Consider the following 16,806-nt stretch of genomic DNA (forward strand, 5'->3'; position numbering starts at 1 on the left):
TTTTGGTTTTCACCTCTACTTTCTCCTCTTACTTAGCATTGCTCTTTTCTTAAATTATGGATTCTGAAATTGATTCTATTCCTGAGACACTCTTTCGTCCCACAAAGCGACGCAAGTTTATGAGAAGACGGCTAGACGATGGCGCAGGGGATACTGCCCTCAAAGGAAACGACGCATCTGAAGCCCTTCCCAGCGAAGGTGATGGCAGATCTCAACAAACTACAAGTGTTGTCCGTGTAGGACGACCCCACTCTACTCGCAAAGGTGGCATTGGATTTTCCACCACTTCGCGATTTGGCAAGTATGAAGGTCACCAGCAGGCACTCTCGTTAGCTGAAAAGTTGGAACAAGAGGCAAAAGAAAGGGTTCAGACCATGAGGGACCGATTTACACAACATACTGGTCAGACTGTGGATGTGGACCGACACATGTTAGAACCATCTCCTCCTTGGACTGTTATTAGAGCGACGCGAACTAATAAGATAAGGATTGCTTACATAGATTCCGAGATGGCTAAACGCGATCATCGAAATCCACACCCAGAAACCGCGGAGACAAACCATTCAATCATAGAATCTCGTGGCGAGTCGTCTGTACCTGAACGAGAGCCCGCATCACTGGGCAAGCTACATGAAATCAATCTAGGACAGGAAATAAAGCTGCAGAACATCGCACGCACGGAGGCCGCCACTCGACGACTTGTGGGGGACGATGACTCAACTGGCATACCCAGTCAACCTCCTAGTGGCCCTGCTGACAGACAGCGATGGTACAACCGCAAGCGACGCACCAGTGCAGATATCGAACGAGACCGACTTGTGGAGGAGGTATTACGTGAAAGTAAACGTAAGCCTTCCTGAAACCTAATCAGAATGTCAAAATTATGGCTGACATGACTAACGTAGTGGATGTATATGATGAACCCGAGGATGAACCACTGTATGATGACGAAGCGGCAGATGAACGAATCGCGGCACAATTCCAGCAAGACTTTATGGAAGAAATCCAATCCCGTCGACGACTTGCACGGTCACGACCCAGCAAGACTGACAAGACGGAAGCACCCAAGGGACCTAAGCTGGGTGGGAGCCGCAGTGCGCGGGCAGCAATGCGGGAAATGCAAAACAAGGCCGGACAGAAGTAGTAAAATCATGTTAATCTCAGGATATCATTTCAGTACTGTCCCCGTTGAAGCCAGTTTTATGTTTGAGGCGAAGGGTGGAAACTAACTACTCTGTAGTATCTTGGCCTGACGACTAATGAATATTGAACTGAATATTGAGACTTTGAAGTAATCTCGTATAAATAAGCAGAAATCTATACTTAGAGTAGGTAAATAAGATGATAATAATAGATTATGGTGGTATTCGTATTGTGTATTCTATTTACAATACTTTAGCCGCCACGGCATTTGTCTCAAGTATAGAGGAGCCACTTTAGTATAATTTCATGTTCATTAAACCCCTTGATTTATAACTAGAAGCTTCAAAGATCAAGTGGCAAATGGGACTGCAAGGTGTGTTGTACCTTGCATTTGGACGCGTATGTAATATTCAGCAACCTTTTTACTAGCCGTGGCTTGGAATTGTGGCGGAAGCTATAGTGGTCAATTATATTTACTGAGTAATATGGATTCTAATAGGATAAGTACCAAGTATTAAATGAATCCGTGGATACAACTTCGGCGCTAAATGCTAAATAGCTAAATTGACCCCACTTACGGAGTACATCCTTCGTGAACACACCATAAATACTGTGTACAAAAGGTAGAGAGTACACATTCTTGAATCATACGTAATAAATCTCGGTAATGATTTTCATACCAGAACACCCCCTTTGTAATGAACCTTTTTGTAATGTATTACAAGTTCTAGACCTGAAAATTTCCCTGAACCAATCAAACTCAGGGGTTCATTGATCAACATAACGGTCGAGACTCGACTTTCTTCTTTCTTCTCTTTCAATTCCTTAGTCTTTTCATTTTTCTCCCTTCAACACTCCCTTCAATACTCCCTTCAACAATCCCTTATCGTGTTCGAACCATCGTGTCATCTACACTCCTTGGCCCTGCTTGAGGCTCCTCTCTCTCTCACTCTCTAGCTTTCTCCTTGGGTCCGCTCTCCCCTCATTCCCCCTCTCTTCTATTTCACCCTGCAGGTTGATCCTGCTGGGGTGCTCCAATTTTGCCTCGATACTTTCGATTGATGGTTTAGTGGGAATCTATAGATATCCCAACTATTTCTATATAAGAAGATGAAGAAGCTGCTCTGGGCCCTAGGAGGCCTGGGCCTCGTGTCCCAATCCTTAGCTGCAGATACTCTCAGCACCTCGGGATTTCAAATGTGTATGACCGACTCAACTATCAAAGTGCAAAAGCTGAATGTCTCCTACACTCGCTCTACTCAGGAGGTAGTCTTTGACTTGGCTGGTACCAACTCAGAGACACAAAATGTCTCCGCGACTTTGACTGTGACAGCCTACGGCCTACAGGTCTATACCAAAACTTTCAATCCATGCGGTACTGATATACACGTGGATCAACTATGTCCTGGTGTGTAACAATCACTTTATTCTTTTCAATTCTTTTCTCTCCCTAATGCCTTTGCGCCTTTCTAGTCCCGTCTGGCTCCTTTGCCGCTCAGGGTTCCATGACTGTTCCCTCGAACTACGCAAGTGATATTCCTGCCATTGCATTTAACATTCCCGATCTTGATGGTCAAGCGAAGCTGGTTCTTAAATCTGAAGACAAAAAGTCAAATTTGGCATGTGTCGAATCCGACCTGTCCAACGGCAAATCGACGGAAGTCAAAGCAGTGTCTTGGGCATCTGTAGGTGTTGCCGGTGCTTCTTTAGCCTTGAGTGGTATATCTGCTGTTGGTGCCGCTGGTCACCCTGGCGCAACCTCATCCAGCCCAGGATTCGGTGATGTAATGGGTTGGTTCCATACCATGGCCACCGGCGGCATGCTAAGCGTCAACTATCCCATCATCTATACGAGCTTTACCAAGAATTTTGCCTGGAGCACTGGCTTGGTCTCCTGGGGTGGTCTGCAAAACTCAATTGACAACTTCCGGGAAAGAACCGGCGGTAACTTGACCGATGCCAGCTATAGCTACCTAACTAGTTCGCAGTCGACCTCCAACTCCTCTAATTCCTCATCGACAAAGCGGAGCTTAGATCTGATAGGTCGTTCGATAGACTTGCTGTCTGATTCATCAAATAGCTCGTCCTCTTCTGAATTAGATTGTATAAAAGCATTGGGAACCGAGCTCAGCATCCCCTCCGCCAACGTCTTCATGACCGTCCTTTTGATTTTTGCTATTGTTATTGCGGTGGTTGTCGTCGGTATCCTTCTTCTAAAGGTTATTTTGGAATTGTGGGCACTCTACGGTAACTTCCCTCGAAAATTGGCCGACTTCCGAGACGACTACTGGGGTATCATGGCTCGAACCATCACCAACTTGATCCTTCTTGTTTACAGCATCTGGGTCCTTTACTGTGTGTACCAGTTGAAGAACGGTGATTCTTGGGCGGCCAAGATCTTGGCTGCGGTAACACTGGCTCTCTTCACAGCTGTTCTGGCCTTTTTCGGTTGGCGAATCTTCTACATGGCCCGCAAGTATAAGAGAACCGAAGGCGATACTAGCGGGCTCTACGAAAACAGGGATACCTGGCGTAAATACAGCCTCTTCTACGATGCTTACAAGAAAGACTACTGGTGGCTGTTTGTGCCGATAATTGTATACGCCTTGGTAAAGGGTTGCATCATCGCCGGAGCGCAGGGTCATGGTATGGCGCAGACTATCGGCCAACTGATTGTCGAGGCTCTCATGCTGCTCCTTCTGTTGTGGAACCGCCCTTACGCCACCAAATCATCCCTGGGTATTAACATCACTATCCAGATTGTACGCGTCTTGTCGGTTGCCTGTGTGTTGGTATTTGTGGAGGAATTAGGGCTTTCCCAAACCACAAAGACGGTGACTGGTGTTGTCCTAATTGTACTCCAGTCCACCCTCACCGCTGCCCTCGCTATTCTCATCGGCATCAACGCTATCATTGCTTGCATCCGTGAGAACCCACACGCCAAGCGAAGGAGAGAAGCTGGTAAGTCCCATTTAAAATCGTCAAAGTTTTCACCAACACATACTGACGTGCTTTCAATAGAAAAAATGAACCGCGATCTCGACGATTTGACTCCTCTGGATGCTCGAGAATCTCTCTTGATTGATCATAATCCGAAGAGAGACTTCACCGAGATGAGCAGGTTCAACTTCACTGGTCCTTACCAATCATATCGGAACCAAGCAGCACGACGTAATTCGTCGGGCAGTGAAGAGGGACTAGTCCACCCTTATGCTGATCGTTCTGGCAGCCCGATGCCAAGAGATACCCATGGACATGGAGATGATCATGATGATCATCGAACCCCATCACTTGATGGTCGCAAGCCTACCACTGCTGGGTACGGCATGGTGTACTAATATGCGATGTCATGATACTTTTTTTTATTTTCATGTGCTTCCTTGTCCTGAGCGGGATGTACCATTCATTTACTTCCTTTTCTGACCCCTTTTTTTTTTTTTTTTTTTTTATTAGCGTGCCCGACTGGCGGATGGTTCTTTTTGGATGCTTGTGCTATATACTCATCTTCTTTCTCTCCCTCTATACTCCATTCTCCTGACTTTTCTGTCCTTTATATCCATTGCGGACTTGAATTTGACTCGTAAAGCTCCAGCTACAGCTTTTCTTCCCTCGTGTCGGCTTTGATCGTGTATTTGTTATTGTATATGCTCTTAAGACCAATAATACTATAAAACTCGTGTTTGACATGTTCTAGTAGATATTTAAGCATGGTTTTCTTGCACCTAGGCTACTTTACTATGTTTCGTCCGATATTTAATCCCCCGGTAATAATAAAAAAGAAAAAGAAAATACATATAATCCGAGTATGGGCCTAAAGTTCACTATATTTAATACTTCCAACTATCATAGGGTTTCCCTCCCCTTTTCTCCCCTCTCTTCTCAACCCCAAGCTCTCCTTATCAAGCTATGCCTGTCATTCGATCGGCCAAACGCGCCGCAGCATCCGCGTTAGTGAAATCTGGCATAAGTTCATGTCGGTACGCCTGTACCAAGTGTAGAATAGCTATTCAATGACAGGGGAGGCTAACGCCCACTTCTGACACCTATCACAGGTAACGCTTTACGCCCCTTTGATATCTATGTGTCCTCTTGAAGTGGTTGTAAAGTCTGAGTTTCATTCTTAGTTTGTTAGCTATTCGATTTGGTCACATGACTCCTTTGTTCCATACCCCAACAGTTCAACACCTCTCAAATAGGTATCTCCACGAAAGTTCCTGAAGTGGCTGTCGCTTATAGAGTCATGCTGTCATCTTTGCCAACGGTAATTTATTCAGTCTTTTACGAGAACTAAATCAACAGAAAGGAAGGCTAGTTGTTGCGCCAGGTCGTCCACACGAGGCTAAGCGGCATCGAATGATTCATAACTGGTAAGTGGCACTGGCCTCTTTACGCGATGAAGATTATAACTTGTTCACTAACCGACAAATAGGTAGAGAGATGGCGAAGCTAGAGAAAAATTTCTTGCATCGGAGCTATTTCTAAAACTAACTAACACAAGCTCTTACACCTCGCGTATGGACAAGAGAACTTGTCTGACCGATCAATATACATGACCGGGGCAATCCAAGAAAGCCATGGCATTCACCTACAACCGCTCTACGAGATCTTGACTATGTATCTTCCGGTTGGCTTAGATAATGCCACATATAGTCTTTGGAACGTCCTGAACAACTGCCAGAGAATTTCAAAGAAAGACCAATAGCAGGGAGTGCTTTCTTAGGGACGGGGATGGAGGGCAAAGTCGAGAATCGCGGACAGGCTGCTCGTCGTTTAGCTTACTTTTTGGTATTCAAGAGTGAAGAAGCGAAACGATCCTACAAAGAAGTCTTATACCTGCGCTTGAGACCTTGGGAGCATTTGAAGATTTGGAAAATCTTGATGTGATAGGATTTGATTCCATGTCCGATTCTTACAGATTTGGAGAGGTCGGTTGGAGAATGCAGTCCCTTGCCTCACTACCCTTTCGTGATTTCTGACGATATTCACTCGAATGAGTCGATTCAGACTTGTAAAGAAAACCTTAGATATACCAACATCTAGATCATTATCTATTTCACGTATCCAGTAAAATTTGACTACAATATTGAGGTATATGGCTTTTGGAAGCGTAACTGCCCTAATTATAGACTTGTGGTAAGGAAAACAAAGATATCCGACAAATCTTGATACATTTTACGCATACACAGAACATACATAATATCGGGTCAATCTCATGTAATTGCCCTTGATTCATTTCCCTTAGATGAAAAATGAAATTATTAAAGGCAGAAAGCTGCAAGTAGACTTTGCCGTCCTGGGTTAAAACCATGCGCAAAATAATCCCCGGCAGTTTTTTTTCTTTTCTTGATTCAGCTGGAATAAAGCATCTGTAAGGACGACTGGAAATGAAAGAGATGCGACGAGGCACGCTTTCTAACGCGAATAGGGGTGGAAACCACGGTGTGCTCCACGTCCACCACCACGGTAGTTGGCGCCAGGCTTTCCTGCATTCCGGGGGCCTGTTGGCGCATTCGCTGGAGCGGCGTTTTGTGGTTGCGGAGTATGACCTGAATTAAGCAAGTTAACTAAAATATTAAGATTGATAATGATAATGATAATAATGAAATGAATCAAAACGTACCACTGCCACCGCGAACCATACCTTGAGGACCAGATGGAATGTTGGGCTGAGGAACCTCGTCATACATACCCTCCCACGAAGTTGGACCACCTTGCTGGTAGGGTGAAAAAGTACGGCGGGCTTGCTGTTGCTCGTACTTTTGCTGCTCGAAAGCAATCTGCTCCTGTGCATTGTAACCGGGACCTGTGGCAGTCTGGCGGTTGTAGTTCGCCCCCATGCCGGCGCTAGGGGCAGGACTTGTACCACCACTACCACCGCCGCTTTGTTGGGGCTGGGGTTGCATCTGCTGCATCATGGCCGGGTTAATCATGTTTTGCATGACCGGCTGCGAGCTGGGGCTCTGGGGAGTGGGGCTCATGCCGCCTTGTTGTGCCTTCATCTGCTGCATCTGTTGCATTTGCTGCATCTGTTGCATAATAGCTGGGTTCATGCCAGCCATGCCCATGGCGCCCATACCCTGTCCTTGACCGTTGGCCATGGCCATCTGCTGTTGCATCATGGCAAAATACTGTTGCATACGTTGCCAATACTGGGCCATCATTTGGGGAGTCATGCCACCAGTCATACCCTGCGGTGCTCCTCCTCCCTGCTGCTGAGAACTATCTCCATGACCCATGTCGCGATAATTATCCCGGCCACCACGGCGGCCACCACGGTCCTCATCCCGCAGGTTACCACGGGGCTGTGCCTTCTTCACTTCGATGGGCTTGCCTAAGATCTCAAGAGGTCGCGAAAGTGCATTTTCAACGGCGGCTTCACTGTCAAATGTCACGAAACCAAATCCACGGGGACGTCCAGTGTCTTTGTCGATCATGAGAGTAGCATCAACCACACGACCGAATTGCATAAAGAATTGCTTGAAATCCTGCTCGGTTGCCTCCTGACTAACACCACCGACAAAGATCTTACTCGTCTTTTCCTGCTCGTCGCGCGGAATGGCCCGCTTGGGGTCAATCTGAAATATCATTAGCTCAGAAAATCTTCGAAAATTTCTCTGCCTTACAATTTTGCCATCTAGATAATGTTCCTTCACCATAACCGTGTTGACGGTCTTGGGATCCCGGAAAGTCAAGAATCCAAACCCACGCGATCGGCCCGTGGCGCTGTCGCGCATAACGGTGCATTCCTGGACTTCACCGAATTGAGAGAAGTAGTCGCGAAGAGACTCTATTACATATAAATTAGACAATGGGAAACGAATATCATATAGAGGGTACGTACGATCTGTTGTTTCCCAGTTCAAGCCACCAATGAACATTTTCCTGATATGGATTAGCATATGGGTTGAGGTACTTAAGCTTCCACGATAGAAATGAGCCGAAATCTGGACATGACAACGGGACAGAAAATAAAGAAACAATTCAAAGGTGTAAATGCATATGTCAGGGTAAAGAAATCAGTGTAAGGGGCTCTGGCTAAGGAGCTGGTGGTGCTAGGCTGCTATTCAGAAGTACAGCTAATTGTTGAATTGGCTCGACCCACGTCGATGATCGGAAGTTTCAAGCTGGCTTTTGGTGAGATAAAAGTGGCTGAGCAGACACGTATAACTCATGCTTCCACTTGGTTTACATGAGTCCGTGGTTGGAGTAGAAGAACCAAGAGTGAACTCTTTCAGGATCTTGACCAAAAAAAGCGAGCGAATTGTAGGACGAAGTAGTGTGAGAAGTTCAGGCGAATTAAGTGAATTGTCACTGTCTCTCTGTCTCTGACCAAGAAAAGCCTTGAACTGTCTAACAGATTTCCCAAGCTAGGTAAAATCGGCTTGATAACCTCCAGACAGCCCGACAACGTTGCTACTTCTTGCTCTGATCTATCAAAGTATATCGACAAGAAGCTATATAGTATCCGCTGTATACTATATATCGTCGCTTGCAACAAAGGTTTGTGGAACAGACTGGCTTCTTGCCAGGCCGATGTGCTCCGCTGTCCTCATTTAATGGCTCACCGGAGCTCATCTTGATTTCTTCTCACTCCTCTTTGATTTTCTTGCTCTTGAAACTCTGGAAAATAGCTGACCGGAGAAATATCGCGGGGGTAGTTGTCGGAAGACGCCGATAGTGTTGCAGCCAGCTCATATATCCAAACCAAACCAGTAAAATATCCGGTCGCTCATATCGCAGCAATTGAGTATGTGATAGTGACTAGGACCGCATTTCTCAACCCATCATAGTGACATCGCAAGACGAAATAACATTCCAATCCCCACCGAAGACGCATTTGGACCGTGAATAGCAACCGACACTATCCAGATACCAGAGGGGTAATAGAGGGGAAAATGCATGTTTGACGAAGTTGGGATACTACAAGTGCGCAGAAAAAAAGAGAGAGAGTACTCACCCATCTTCCTTGATCCCGGTTCCTTGAGGCTCGTTGTCTGCGGGAGTGGAAACAGACTCTGGTCCATTCTGGTAGCTTGAGCCGTAGGCCACTTGGGGTGCAGCATTTGCAGTGTATGTATCATTTGTGGAATAGTCGTAGCTCTGGGGTGCCGATTCTTCATAAGACTGCTGTGCAGGGACTTCAGAAGGTGGCTCAACCGACTTGGGTGGTTCGACCGCGGAAGTTGTACGCTTGGTTGATTCATCAGCGTCATAACTGGGAGAGATATCATTGTAAGTGAGAGATTTTTGGAAGGAGCTTTAAGCAAAGAACATACAGGTCTGCGAAGAGATCTTCCTCAAGTTCTTCTGGTTCAGCCATGATGCTTAGGGGTCAATATGAAGAATAAAGGGGCAATGAGGGAAATAAAGAGAAAGTGAGAGAAATTAGTTGAAAGAATGAGAGCTAACGAGACGAAATTCTGAACGTGATTCCGAAAATGTGAATTTGGCAAAGAAACGAAGGGAGGAAGGGAAAGTGGACAAATCGGCTTACTCATTCAGAATAGGGCGGCGGTACGCTAACTAGTGGCAAGCTTCCAGCGGGAGGTACAGTTGTCACCCTCCCCATCTTCAACTATTTCACTGCTGTTCATTAATTCTTCGCTACAATTGGAATTTCAAAACTAATCTTGAGAAGTTTACCAATGTCTTGCTGAAAACTGAGTTCTTCATGGCTCGGTGGGATGAAATAATACGATCCCTGGCCCACCCCGCATTTACCACTCACCAGAACAAGAAATTGCTATAGTCATGGCAAATAAAAAGGGGCAGCAGGTTAGTATTTGGGATGATTTGTATGTTTTGAAAGATTGAGCTGACTAGTTACATATTATAATATAGGAAATGGTTCAAGTTGGTTCGTATATTCCACCACTTTCTTTGCGATTAGTAGCTAATCGAGTGGCTGAATAGACAGTTCGGAGTATGTTGACTACATTTCCTATGTGATATTATTCCAGGCACTGATCACCTTTAAGACGCACAGATTCTCCATTTTGGACAGGCCGAACCGCACCCTTGAATCAATCACCTTCGAAAATCTATGGTCAGAACACGGTGGTGGGAGCTTCATACTCCCATGCCAATATGCTACAGTTTGTCCCCCACTGAGACCCAGCCTGTCGCGTCATACATAGCACAGGATATTTACTGATGATTCAAATACTCTCAGAAGTTCCTCAAATCCTCCTAGGACACCTCCAAAACCCTCTGCTGCCAATGTACCATCGCGTTTGACACACCGACCTGACAATATCGCATCATCCCCTCGTGAACCCTATGCCCTCATGACTCAAGGAGTGGATGAATGGAGCCGGGACCCTACTGAAGATGATGAAGATGACGATGATGAGATTGTGTATGACGACGACGAAGACGAATTTGGATTGCCAAGTTTGGCCAGTATGCGAAGAAAAAAAGCAGCCTCGTCAATAAAATCAAAGAATTATGACCTTGATGGATCGATAGGAAATCCCTCATCTTTGGGATACGGGTTAACAACAAACAACCGACAACGGGCAAACAGCTCAGACATTGCTGAAGAACGCGGTACACCCATGTACCCAACAGCACGTAAAGGCGAAGGCAAAATTCTCCGGCCTCAGTACAAAGATATACTGCAAGGTCAGAATCATATCCGAACTTATTTCCTTGCGTAGAAGAATGTGCTAATTTCTAAGAATCAGATCCGGCAAATGCTTTGAATCTCATCAACCACTCTGCGTCGCCCATTAATGCGTCTCCCAAGGAGAAGGAAATACATTCCAGCCGAATTTCGCGCATCAACAAGTTCAAGCGAATTCTACAGTCAAGTACAGTATCTCTGACAGCATTGCGAGATTTGGCATGGTCTGGAGTTCCCGAGGAAGTTCGACCAATGACTTGGCAACTCCTGCTTGGCTACCTTCCTACGAACAGTGAACGACGTATATCTACTCTGGAGCGAAAGCGCAAGGAGTACCTCGATGGAGTTCGCCAGGCATTTGAAAGAAACAGTGGGGCCTCCAATCCTCCTGATACAAGTTCTGCGCGTGCGCGTGGACGTGGTCTGGACGAAGCAGTCTGGCATCAAATTAGCATTGATGTTCCTCGTACGAGTCCACACATCCCTCTGTATGGTTATGAGGCCACCCAGCGGTCCTTAGAGCGAATTCTTTACGTGTGGGCCATTAGGCACCCAGCAAGTGGCTATGTGCAAGGCATTAATGACCTAGTCACCCCATTTTGGCAAGTATTCTTGGGAGTGTATATTACCGATCTAAATGTCGAGTCGGGTATGGACCCCGGCCAATTACCTCGAAGTGTGCTTGATGCAGTGGAAGCTGATACCTTTTGGTGTCTGACCAAGCTCCTTGACGGCATTCAAGACAACTACATCTACGCTCAGCCAGGAATCCACAGGCAGGTTAGAGCTTTGAGGGACTTGACTATGCGAATTGATTCCGCTCTTGCCAAACACCTGGAACGAGAGGGCGTGGAATTCATGCAATTCAGCTTCCGATGGATGAATTGTTTGCTCATGCGGGAAATGAACATCAGAAATACGATAAGGATGTGGGACACTTATATGGTAGGCGACTTGTATGGAATACCCTGTCTTGCTTTGATGCTAATGGTTCTTGTCAGGCCGAGGAGCAGGGCTTCTCACGATTTCACCTTTACGTCTGCGCTGCATTCCTCGTCAAATGGACGGACCAATTGGTAAAGATGGATTTCCAGGTAAGAACAAAGTTTCGCAATTGACCTGATCCAGGAACTCATATCTGTATAGGAGACCATGATGTTCCTCCAAGCACTACCTACAAGGGATTGGACTGAGAAAGATATCGAGCTTCTACTGAGTGAGGCATTTATCTGGCAGAGCCTATTCCAGGACTCCCGTGCGCACCTTCGGTCTGCTGGCGATGAGCCTCCTGAAAATGGTATATTTTAATTGATAGTAATCATAATTCATCATTCCGTTCCAGATTCCTCCGAAATAGACATGGGATCGATCAGTTGAAATGGATTCCTTTCTGGTTAAACGCCCACAGCATCTTCAAGAATTCAGTCTCGTCACACATTCGAGCACGCTTGTCAGCAAGGTGGGTCTCGTCCTCCAGGACCTGTCGCACTTTTTCGCGTACCAACTCTGCCACCTTTCCTCCTTTCTTTCGTGAAGATTGACCCTTGAGTGCTTGCTGAAGACGCGGGTTAGTCTCTTCTTTGAAGAAATCCGGAACATCATCGTCATCATCCATCTCCATAGTCTCATCGGGCTCTTCCGCATTCTCTTGTTCTTGTTCCTCGCCCATATCCATCACGTCGCCGTCGGCATCTTCCGCCGGGCCATCTTCCACGGGGATATCATTCTGAGCACACCAGGTCCGATAGTTTGCTTCAAGCATGTTCATAACGCTGGGGGTGCCGAAGAAACTAGCTCGCAGAGTCTTATTCTTTCGAACAAATACAATGCGCAATAGTCCATCCCACTCCTCATAGTTGATCTGCGGCCGTGGGACCTTGGGAACCATGCGAATAACGCTGGACTCAACCAATGGTGGAGGCTTGAAGTTGTTTTTGCCGACTTTCATGATATGGTCAATTTTAGCCCACATTTGCGCATTGACTGATAGTCGACTGTAAAGTTTGTCGCCAGGTTTGGCGAAAAGTCGAAGAGCGAATTCACGCTGAAACCTATATTTGAAAAAAAAACATGTAAATTAGTAAATGGAAGTCGATGACTATGGAAATGAACAAGGATAAGGCGTACATGAGAATGCAGACTCGTGGTGCCGGCGTTGTGGCCAACAATTTGAATGTGAGAGGAGAAGAAATCTGTATAGATAGTAAGCCCCCATGAGATTCTATAATATATTCAAGGTAATGAAGTTGACGTACTTGATAAGGTGTGTTGCTGATACACACGTCGAAGTAGGGAAGTTCAGTCTTCATCACGTCTCCAAGGATCACCTCCAAGCGCTTTTGAGCAGGAGTGCCTTGGAAACGTTTTGTGACTTCGGCCGCCATTCGAGGATCTAATTCCACTGCAATGGTTTTTTTGGCCTTTTCCAAAATCTTGGCTGTCAAGTTACCTGTACCAGGACCAATTTCAAGGACGATCTGTAATATAATATTTAGCTTAGGTCTCCTTTAGATGTCACAAGCAATGCTCACATCACTCTGCTTGAGGTCGGCTTTGTGGACGATTCTAGTTACAGAATTCAAGTTAGCCCGGAATCAAAATCAAGAGATATTTTTGTGACATACTGCTCAGCAATACCAGGGTTTTTCAGAACGTGCTGGCCTAGATCTGTGTTCATCTTAAAGATGCTGTGAGCCGCCTTGGTCTTTGCTGCTGCATCTGCCTGTGCGCCATTGCGCTTCTTCTGCTTAATGACTTTGGGCATTCTGACTTGGAAGCAACTTGTCCATCAACCAATTGAAGGGGTCCTTTTTGTGAAGTGAAAAATATATTAAGTTGGCGGGATGGCTTTTTTTCTTTGCGATAAGATTGTCAGATACTGTTACCGGATTAACTTATTTCCGAGAGAATGTTATCCATATATCATTAACTCCGCCTTTCCTCCATCTTTACAACTTTTCAACCAAGTCCAAACATGCCACCCAAGGGTGATTGGCTCACCAGGGCACCGCCAGAGAACTATATTGCTGGCCTGGGCCGTGGCGCAAGTGCTTTCACTACGAGTTCCGATATAGGCGGCACCAGAGATGGTCCATCAGCAGAAGAGTACCAAGCTTTAATCGAGCAACGCGCACGTGCTGTGGGAGTGCCCACACCTGCTGCCTATGGTAATGCCACTCGCAACACAGGAAAACCAGCGGAGAAAGATGAGGAACGTTTCAAGGATGTCGAGGAAGACCTCTTCGCCCAACACAAGTACGATTCTTCAGATGAAGAGGCAGATAGAGTTTATGCGGAGGTGGATGAAAAGATGGAAAGACGCCGAAAAGCTCGCAGGGAAGCTCGAGAGAAGGAACAACAGGAGGAACGCGAACGACAGAATCCGAAAATCCAGCAGGAATTCGCCGACCTGAAGCGATCCCTTGCTGTTATCTCTGAAGAGGAGTGGCAAAACCTGCCAGATGTTGGTGACCTCACAGGTAAAAACAAACGCCAAAGACAATTTGAGCGGCAGCAGCGATTCTACGCCGTTCCCGATAGCGTCCTCGCAGGAGCAGCAGATTCGCAGGGGTTCAACTCAGAGATCGCTGAGGATGGAACTCAAGACGAGGACTTCCAGAAAAACTTTTCGGACATGGGTTTAGCCCGTGATATGGTGCTGAAAGTGAGGCTAGCTCATGCTGCAGGGGCCGAGCCCATGCCCGAGAATAGCATTAACCAAGGGGACTACCTTTCCAGTTTGGTGAAGGAAGAAGGCAGCAAAGTTGATATTGGTGACATCAAAAGGGCCCGTACCTTGATGGAAGGAGTCACGAGTACCAACCCTACGAATCCTGGTGGCTGGATGTCATACGCACTTTTGGAAGAGGAAGCCGGCCGCATTGCTGCGGCCAGAAATGTCATCAAAAAGGGATGCAAGGCTTGCCCTAAAAATGAAGACGTATGGCTTTATGCTATTCGACTTCACGATGGCCACAATGCCAAGGTTATTGCAGCAAATGCTGTTCAGAATAACAGCCAATCCGCAAAACTCTGGCTCGCGGCAATGAAATTAGAGAAAGACGACCGCTCAAAAAAGAACGTGCTTAGACAAGCTATTCTGCACGTCCCCCAATCGATCGAGATCTGGAAAGAAGCCGTGAATCTAGAGGATAACCCTGAAGATGCTCGTCTGATGCTTGCAAAGGCAGTCGAGGTAGTTCCATCGGCAGTTGATTTGTGGCTCGCTCTTGTTCGCCTGGAGACTCCAGAGAACGCACGAACTGTTCTAAACCTCGCACGTAAGGCTAACCCCACCAATCACAAACTGTGGATAGCTGCAGCGCGTTTCACTGAAAAAATGGAGACATTTGAAAAGGACAATGTGATGAAGCATGCCGTCAAAAGTCTGGTGAAAGAAAAGGGCATGCCGAGCCGAGAGACATGGATTGCGGAGGCTGAAATATGCGAGGAAGGAGGTTGGGAACTCACTTGCGCGTCCATCATCGCCGAGACACTTGGAGTGGGTATGACCGAGGACGTTGATCGCATTCAAATATGGATGGAGGACGCTAAATCAAGCATTGGACGGGGCATGTACGAAACGCCACGAGCAATTTATTCCTTGGCCTTACAGAATTTCCCAACTCTCCAGCCTGTTTGGCTTGCCGCTGCAGATTTAGAGCGCAATCACAACAAAAAAGAGCGTTTGTGGCAGGTCCTCGAGAGAGCTGTCGAAGCATGCCCTTCCAACGTGGATCTATGGTTGCGATTTGCCAAAGAGAGAATGTTGGCCGGTGATATCGACGAAGCGCGACAGGTGCTAACTCGTGCACACACGCAACTTCCCGAAAACGAAGATATTTGGCTCGCATCTATCAATCTGGAGGCAGATCCCAAGAATCCAGCAAAGAATCCAGATGAGGCTAGAAGACTTCTCATTAAGGCCCGCCAGGAAGCTGGCACGGACCGTGTATGGACCAAGAGTGTTGCTTTCGAAAGAACACTAGGAAACATCAACGAGGCTTTGGACCTAGTCAACCAAGGACTGAAACTGTATCCCAAAGTTGACAAGCTTTGGATGATGAAGGGCCAGATCTATGAGTCACTGGGCAAGTTTCCAGAGGCGCGTGAAGCGTATGGAACTGGTACCCGAGCCTGTTCCAAGTCTGTGCCTCTTTGGCTGTTAGCTGCACGGTTGGAAGAAAAACTGGGTGTTGCCATCCGGGCCCGTTCTATCCTCGATAGAGCCCGTCTGGCCGTCCCCAAAAGTCCTGAAATTTGGTGCGAGTGTGTTCGGATGGAACGCCGCGCGAAGAACATTCCACACGCCAAGACAGTGATGGCTATGGCGTTGAAAGAAATACCAACATCTGGCTTACTCTGGAGTGAGAGCATTTGGCATCTTGATATCCGTACACAACGCAAGTCACGTAGCTTGGCGGCCGTCAAGGTAGCTGACCGTGACCCAATGACACTGATTACGGTGGCGCGACTCTTTTGGAATGAGCGTCGATTTGATAAGACAAAGACCTGGTTCGAGAAGGCCATGGCCTTGGACAGTGATTACGGTGATGGCTGGGCTTGGTATTACAAGTATCTGAAGGAATACGGCACGGAAGCCGAGCAGGCTGATCTTGTGTCCCGGTGCATTGCAGCTGAGCCGAAGCATGGCGAGGTGTGGCAATCCATTTCTAAGGATCCAGCCAACGCATTCAAGTCAACTGAAGAGATCCTGAAGATAGTCACTGACACCATTAACTGAGGTGTTTCACGAAATACGAACTTTTATGATGTATTACTACTTAGGTCTCATCTCTGATATTTTAGACTAAGGGTCAACGAAGAGGTGGTCGGGCTATTGAGTGAGACTCTCTAATCGAAATTAAAACTGAAAAATGCAATAGTAATGGAATCACTTCATAGGGGTATCTAACGTGACTTCTCCACGCCGGGCAGTCATCGCCGTCGTTTCTGCTTTTTATGTTGAAAACTTCCTGTCCCTGGCCGCGCTCACGTTGACCGTAAAGAAAATGGTACTGTACAAGACAAAGGGGGTA

The 16,806-nt window shown here is 46.7% G+C and overlaps 7 protein-coding genes across 7 annotated transcripts; 4 read left to right on the plus strand and 3 right to left on the minus strand.

Moving 5' to 3' along the window:
• Positions 1-56: 56 nt before the first annotated feature.
• N7495_006139 (telomere length and silencing 1 family protein) lies at positions 57-1,144 on the plus strand (the record flags this gene model as incomplete). The annotated part of the gene is made up of 2 exons (XM_057208790.1): positions 57-846; positions 906-1,144. The coding sequence occupies 2 exons, from the start codon at positions 57-59 to the stop codon at positions 1,142-1,144; spliced, it is 1,029 nt and encodes a 342-aa protein (XP_057062564.1).
• A 1,109-nt stretch (positions 1,145-2,253) lies between these two features.
• On the plus strand, positions 2,254-4,481 carry N7495_006140 (transient receptor potential ion channel family protein; the record flags this gene model as incomplete). Its single annotated transcript, XM_057208791.1, has 3 exons — positions 2,254-2,551; positions 2,617-4,104; positions 4,165-4,481. 3 exons carry the CDS (start codon positions 2,254-2,256, stop codon positions 4,479-4,481), a joined length of 2,103 nt encoding a protein of 700 aa, XP_057062565.1.
• Positions 4,482-6,555: 2,074 nt separating this feature from the next.
• Positions 6,556-8,021, minus strand: N7495_006141 (RNA-binding protein; the record flags this gene model as incomplete). Its single annotated transcript, XM_057208792.1, has 4 exons — positions 6,556-6,707; positions 6,764-7,718; positions 7,767-7,930; positions 7,985-8,021. 4 exons carry the CDS (start codon positions 8,019-8,021, stop codon positions 6,556-6,558), a joined length of 1,308 nt encoding a protein of 435 aa, XP_057062566.1.
• Positions 8,022-9,096: 1,075 nt separating this feature from the next.
• Positions 9,097-9,463, minus strand: N7495_006142 (uncharacterized protein; the record flags this gene model as incomplete). The annotated part of the gene is made up of 2 exons (XM_057208793.1): positions 9,097-9,358; positions 9,420-9,463. The coding sequence occupies 2 exons, from the start codon at positions 9,461-9,463 to the stop codon at positions 9,097-9,099; spliced, it is 306 nt and encodes a 101-aa protein (XP_057062567.1).
• A 431-nt stretch (positions 9,464-9,894) lies between these two features.
• Positions 9,895-12,076, plus strand: N7495_006143 (GTPase-activating protein GYP1; the record flags this gene model as incomplete). The annotated part of the gene is made up of 7 exons (XM_057208794.1): positions 9,895-9,938; positions 9,985-10,000; positions 10,104-10,238; positions 10,281-10,767; positions 10,830-11,713; positions 11,770-11,862; positions 11,915-12,076. 7 exons carry the CDS (start codon positions 9,895-9,897, stop codon positions 12,074-12,076), a joined length of 1,821 nt encoding a protein of 606 aa, XP_057062568.1.
• A 61-nt stretch (positions 12,077-12,137) lies between these two features.
• Positions 12,138-13,532, minus strand: N7495_006144 (dimethyladenosine transferase; the record flags this gene model as incomplete). The annotated part of the gene is made up of 5 exons (XM_057208795.1): positions 12,138-12,819; positions 12,896-12,960; positions 13,024-13,245; positions 13,300-13,333; positions 13,393-13,532. The coding sequence occupies 5 exons, from the start codon at positions 13,530-13,532 to the stop codon at positions 12,138-12,140; spliced, it is 1,143 nt and encodes a 380-aa protein (XP_057062569.1).
• Positions 13,533-13,742: 210 nt separating this feature from the next.
• On the plus strand, positions 13,743-16,511 carry N7495_006145 (U4/U6-U5 snRNP complex subunit PRP6; the record flags this gene model as incomplete). Its single annotated transcript, XM_057208796.1, has 1 exon — positions 13,743-16,511. The coding sequence occupies one exon, from the start codon at positions 13,743-13,745 to the stop codon at positions 16,509-16,511; it is 2,769 nt and encodes a 922-aa protein (XP_057062570.1).
• Between the last annotated feature and the right edge of the window lie 295 nt (positions 16,512-16,806).

Source organism: Penicillium taxi (assembly GCF_028828555.1).
Source record: "Penicillium taxi strain IBT 34144 chromosome Unknown utg000004l_segment0_segment0, whole genome shotgun sequence".
In the NCBI taxonomy this organism is placed as follows: Eukaryota; Fungi; Ascomycota; class Eurotiomycetes; order Eurotiales; family Aspergillaceae; genus Penicillium; species Penicillium taxi.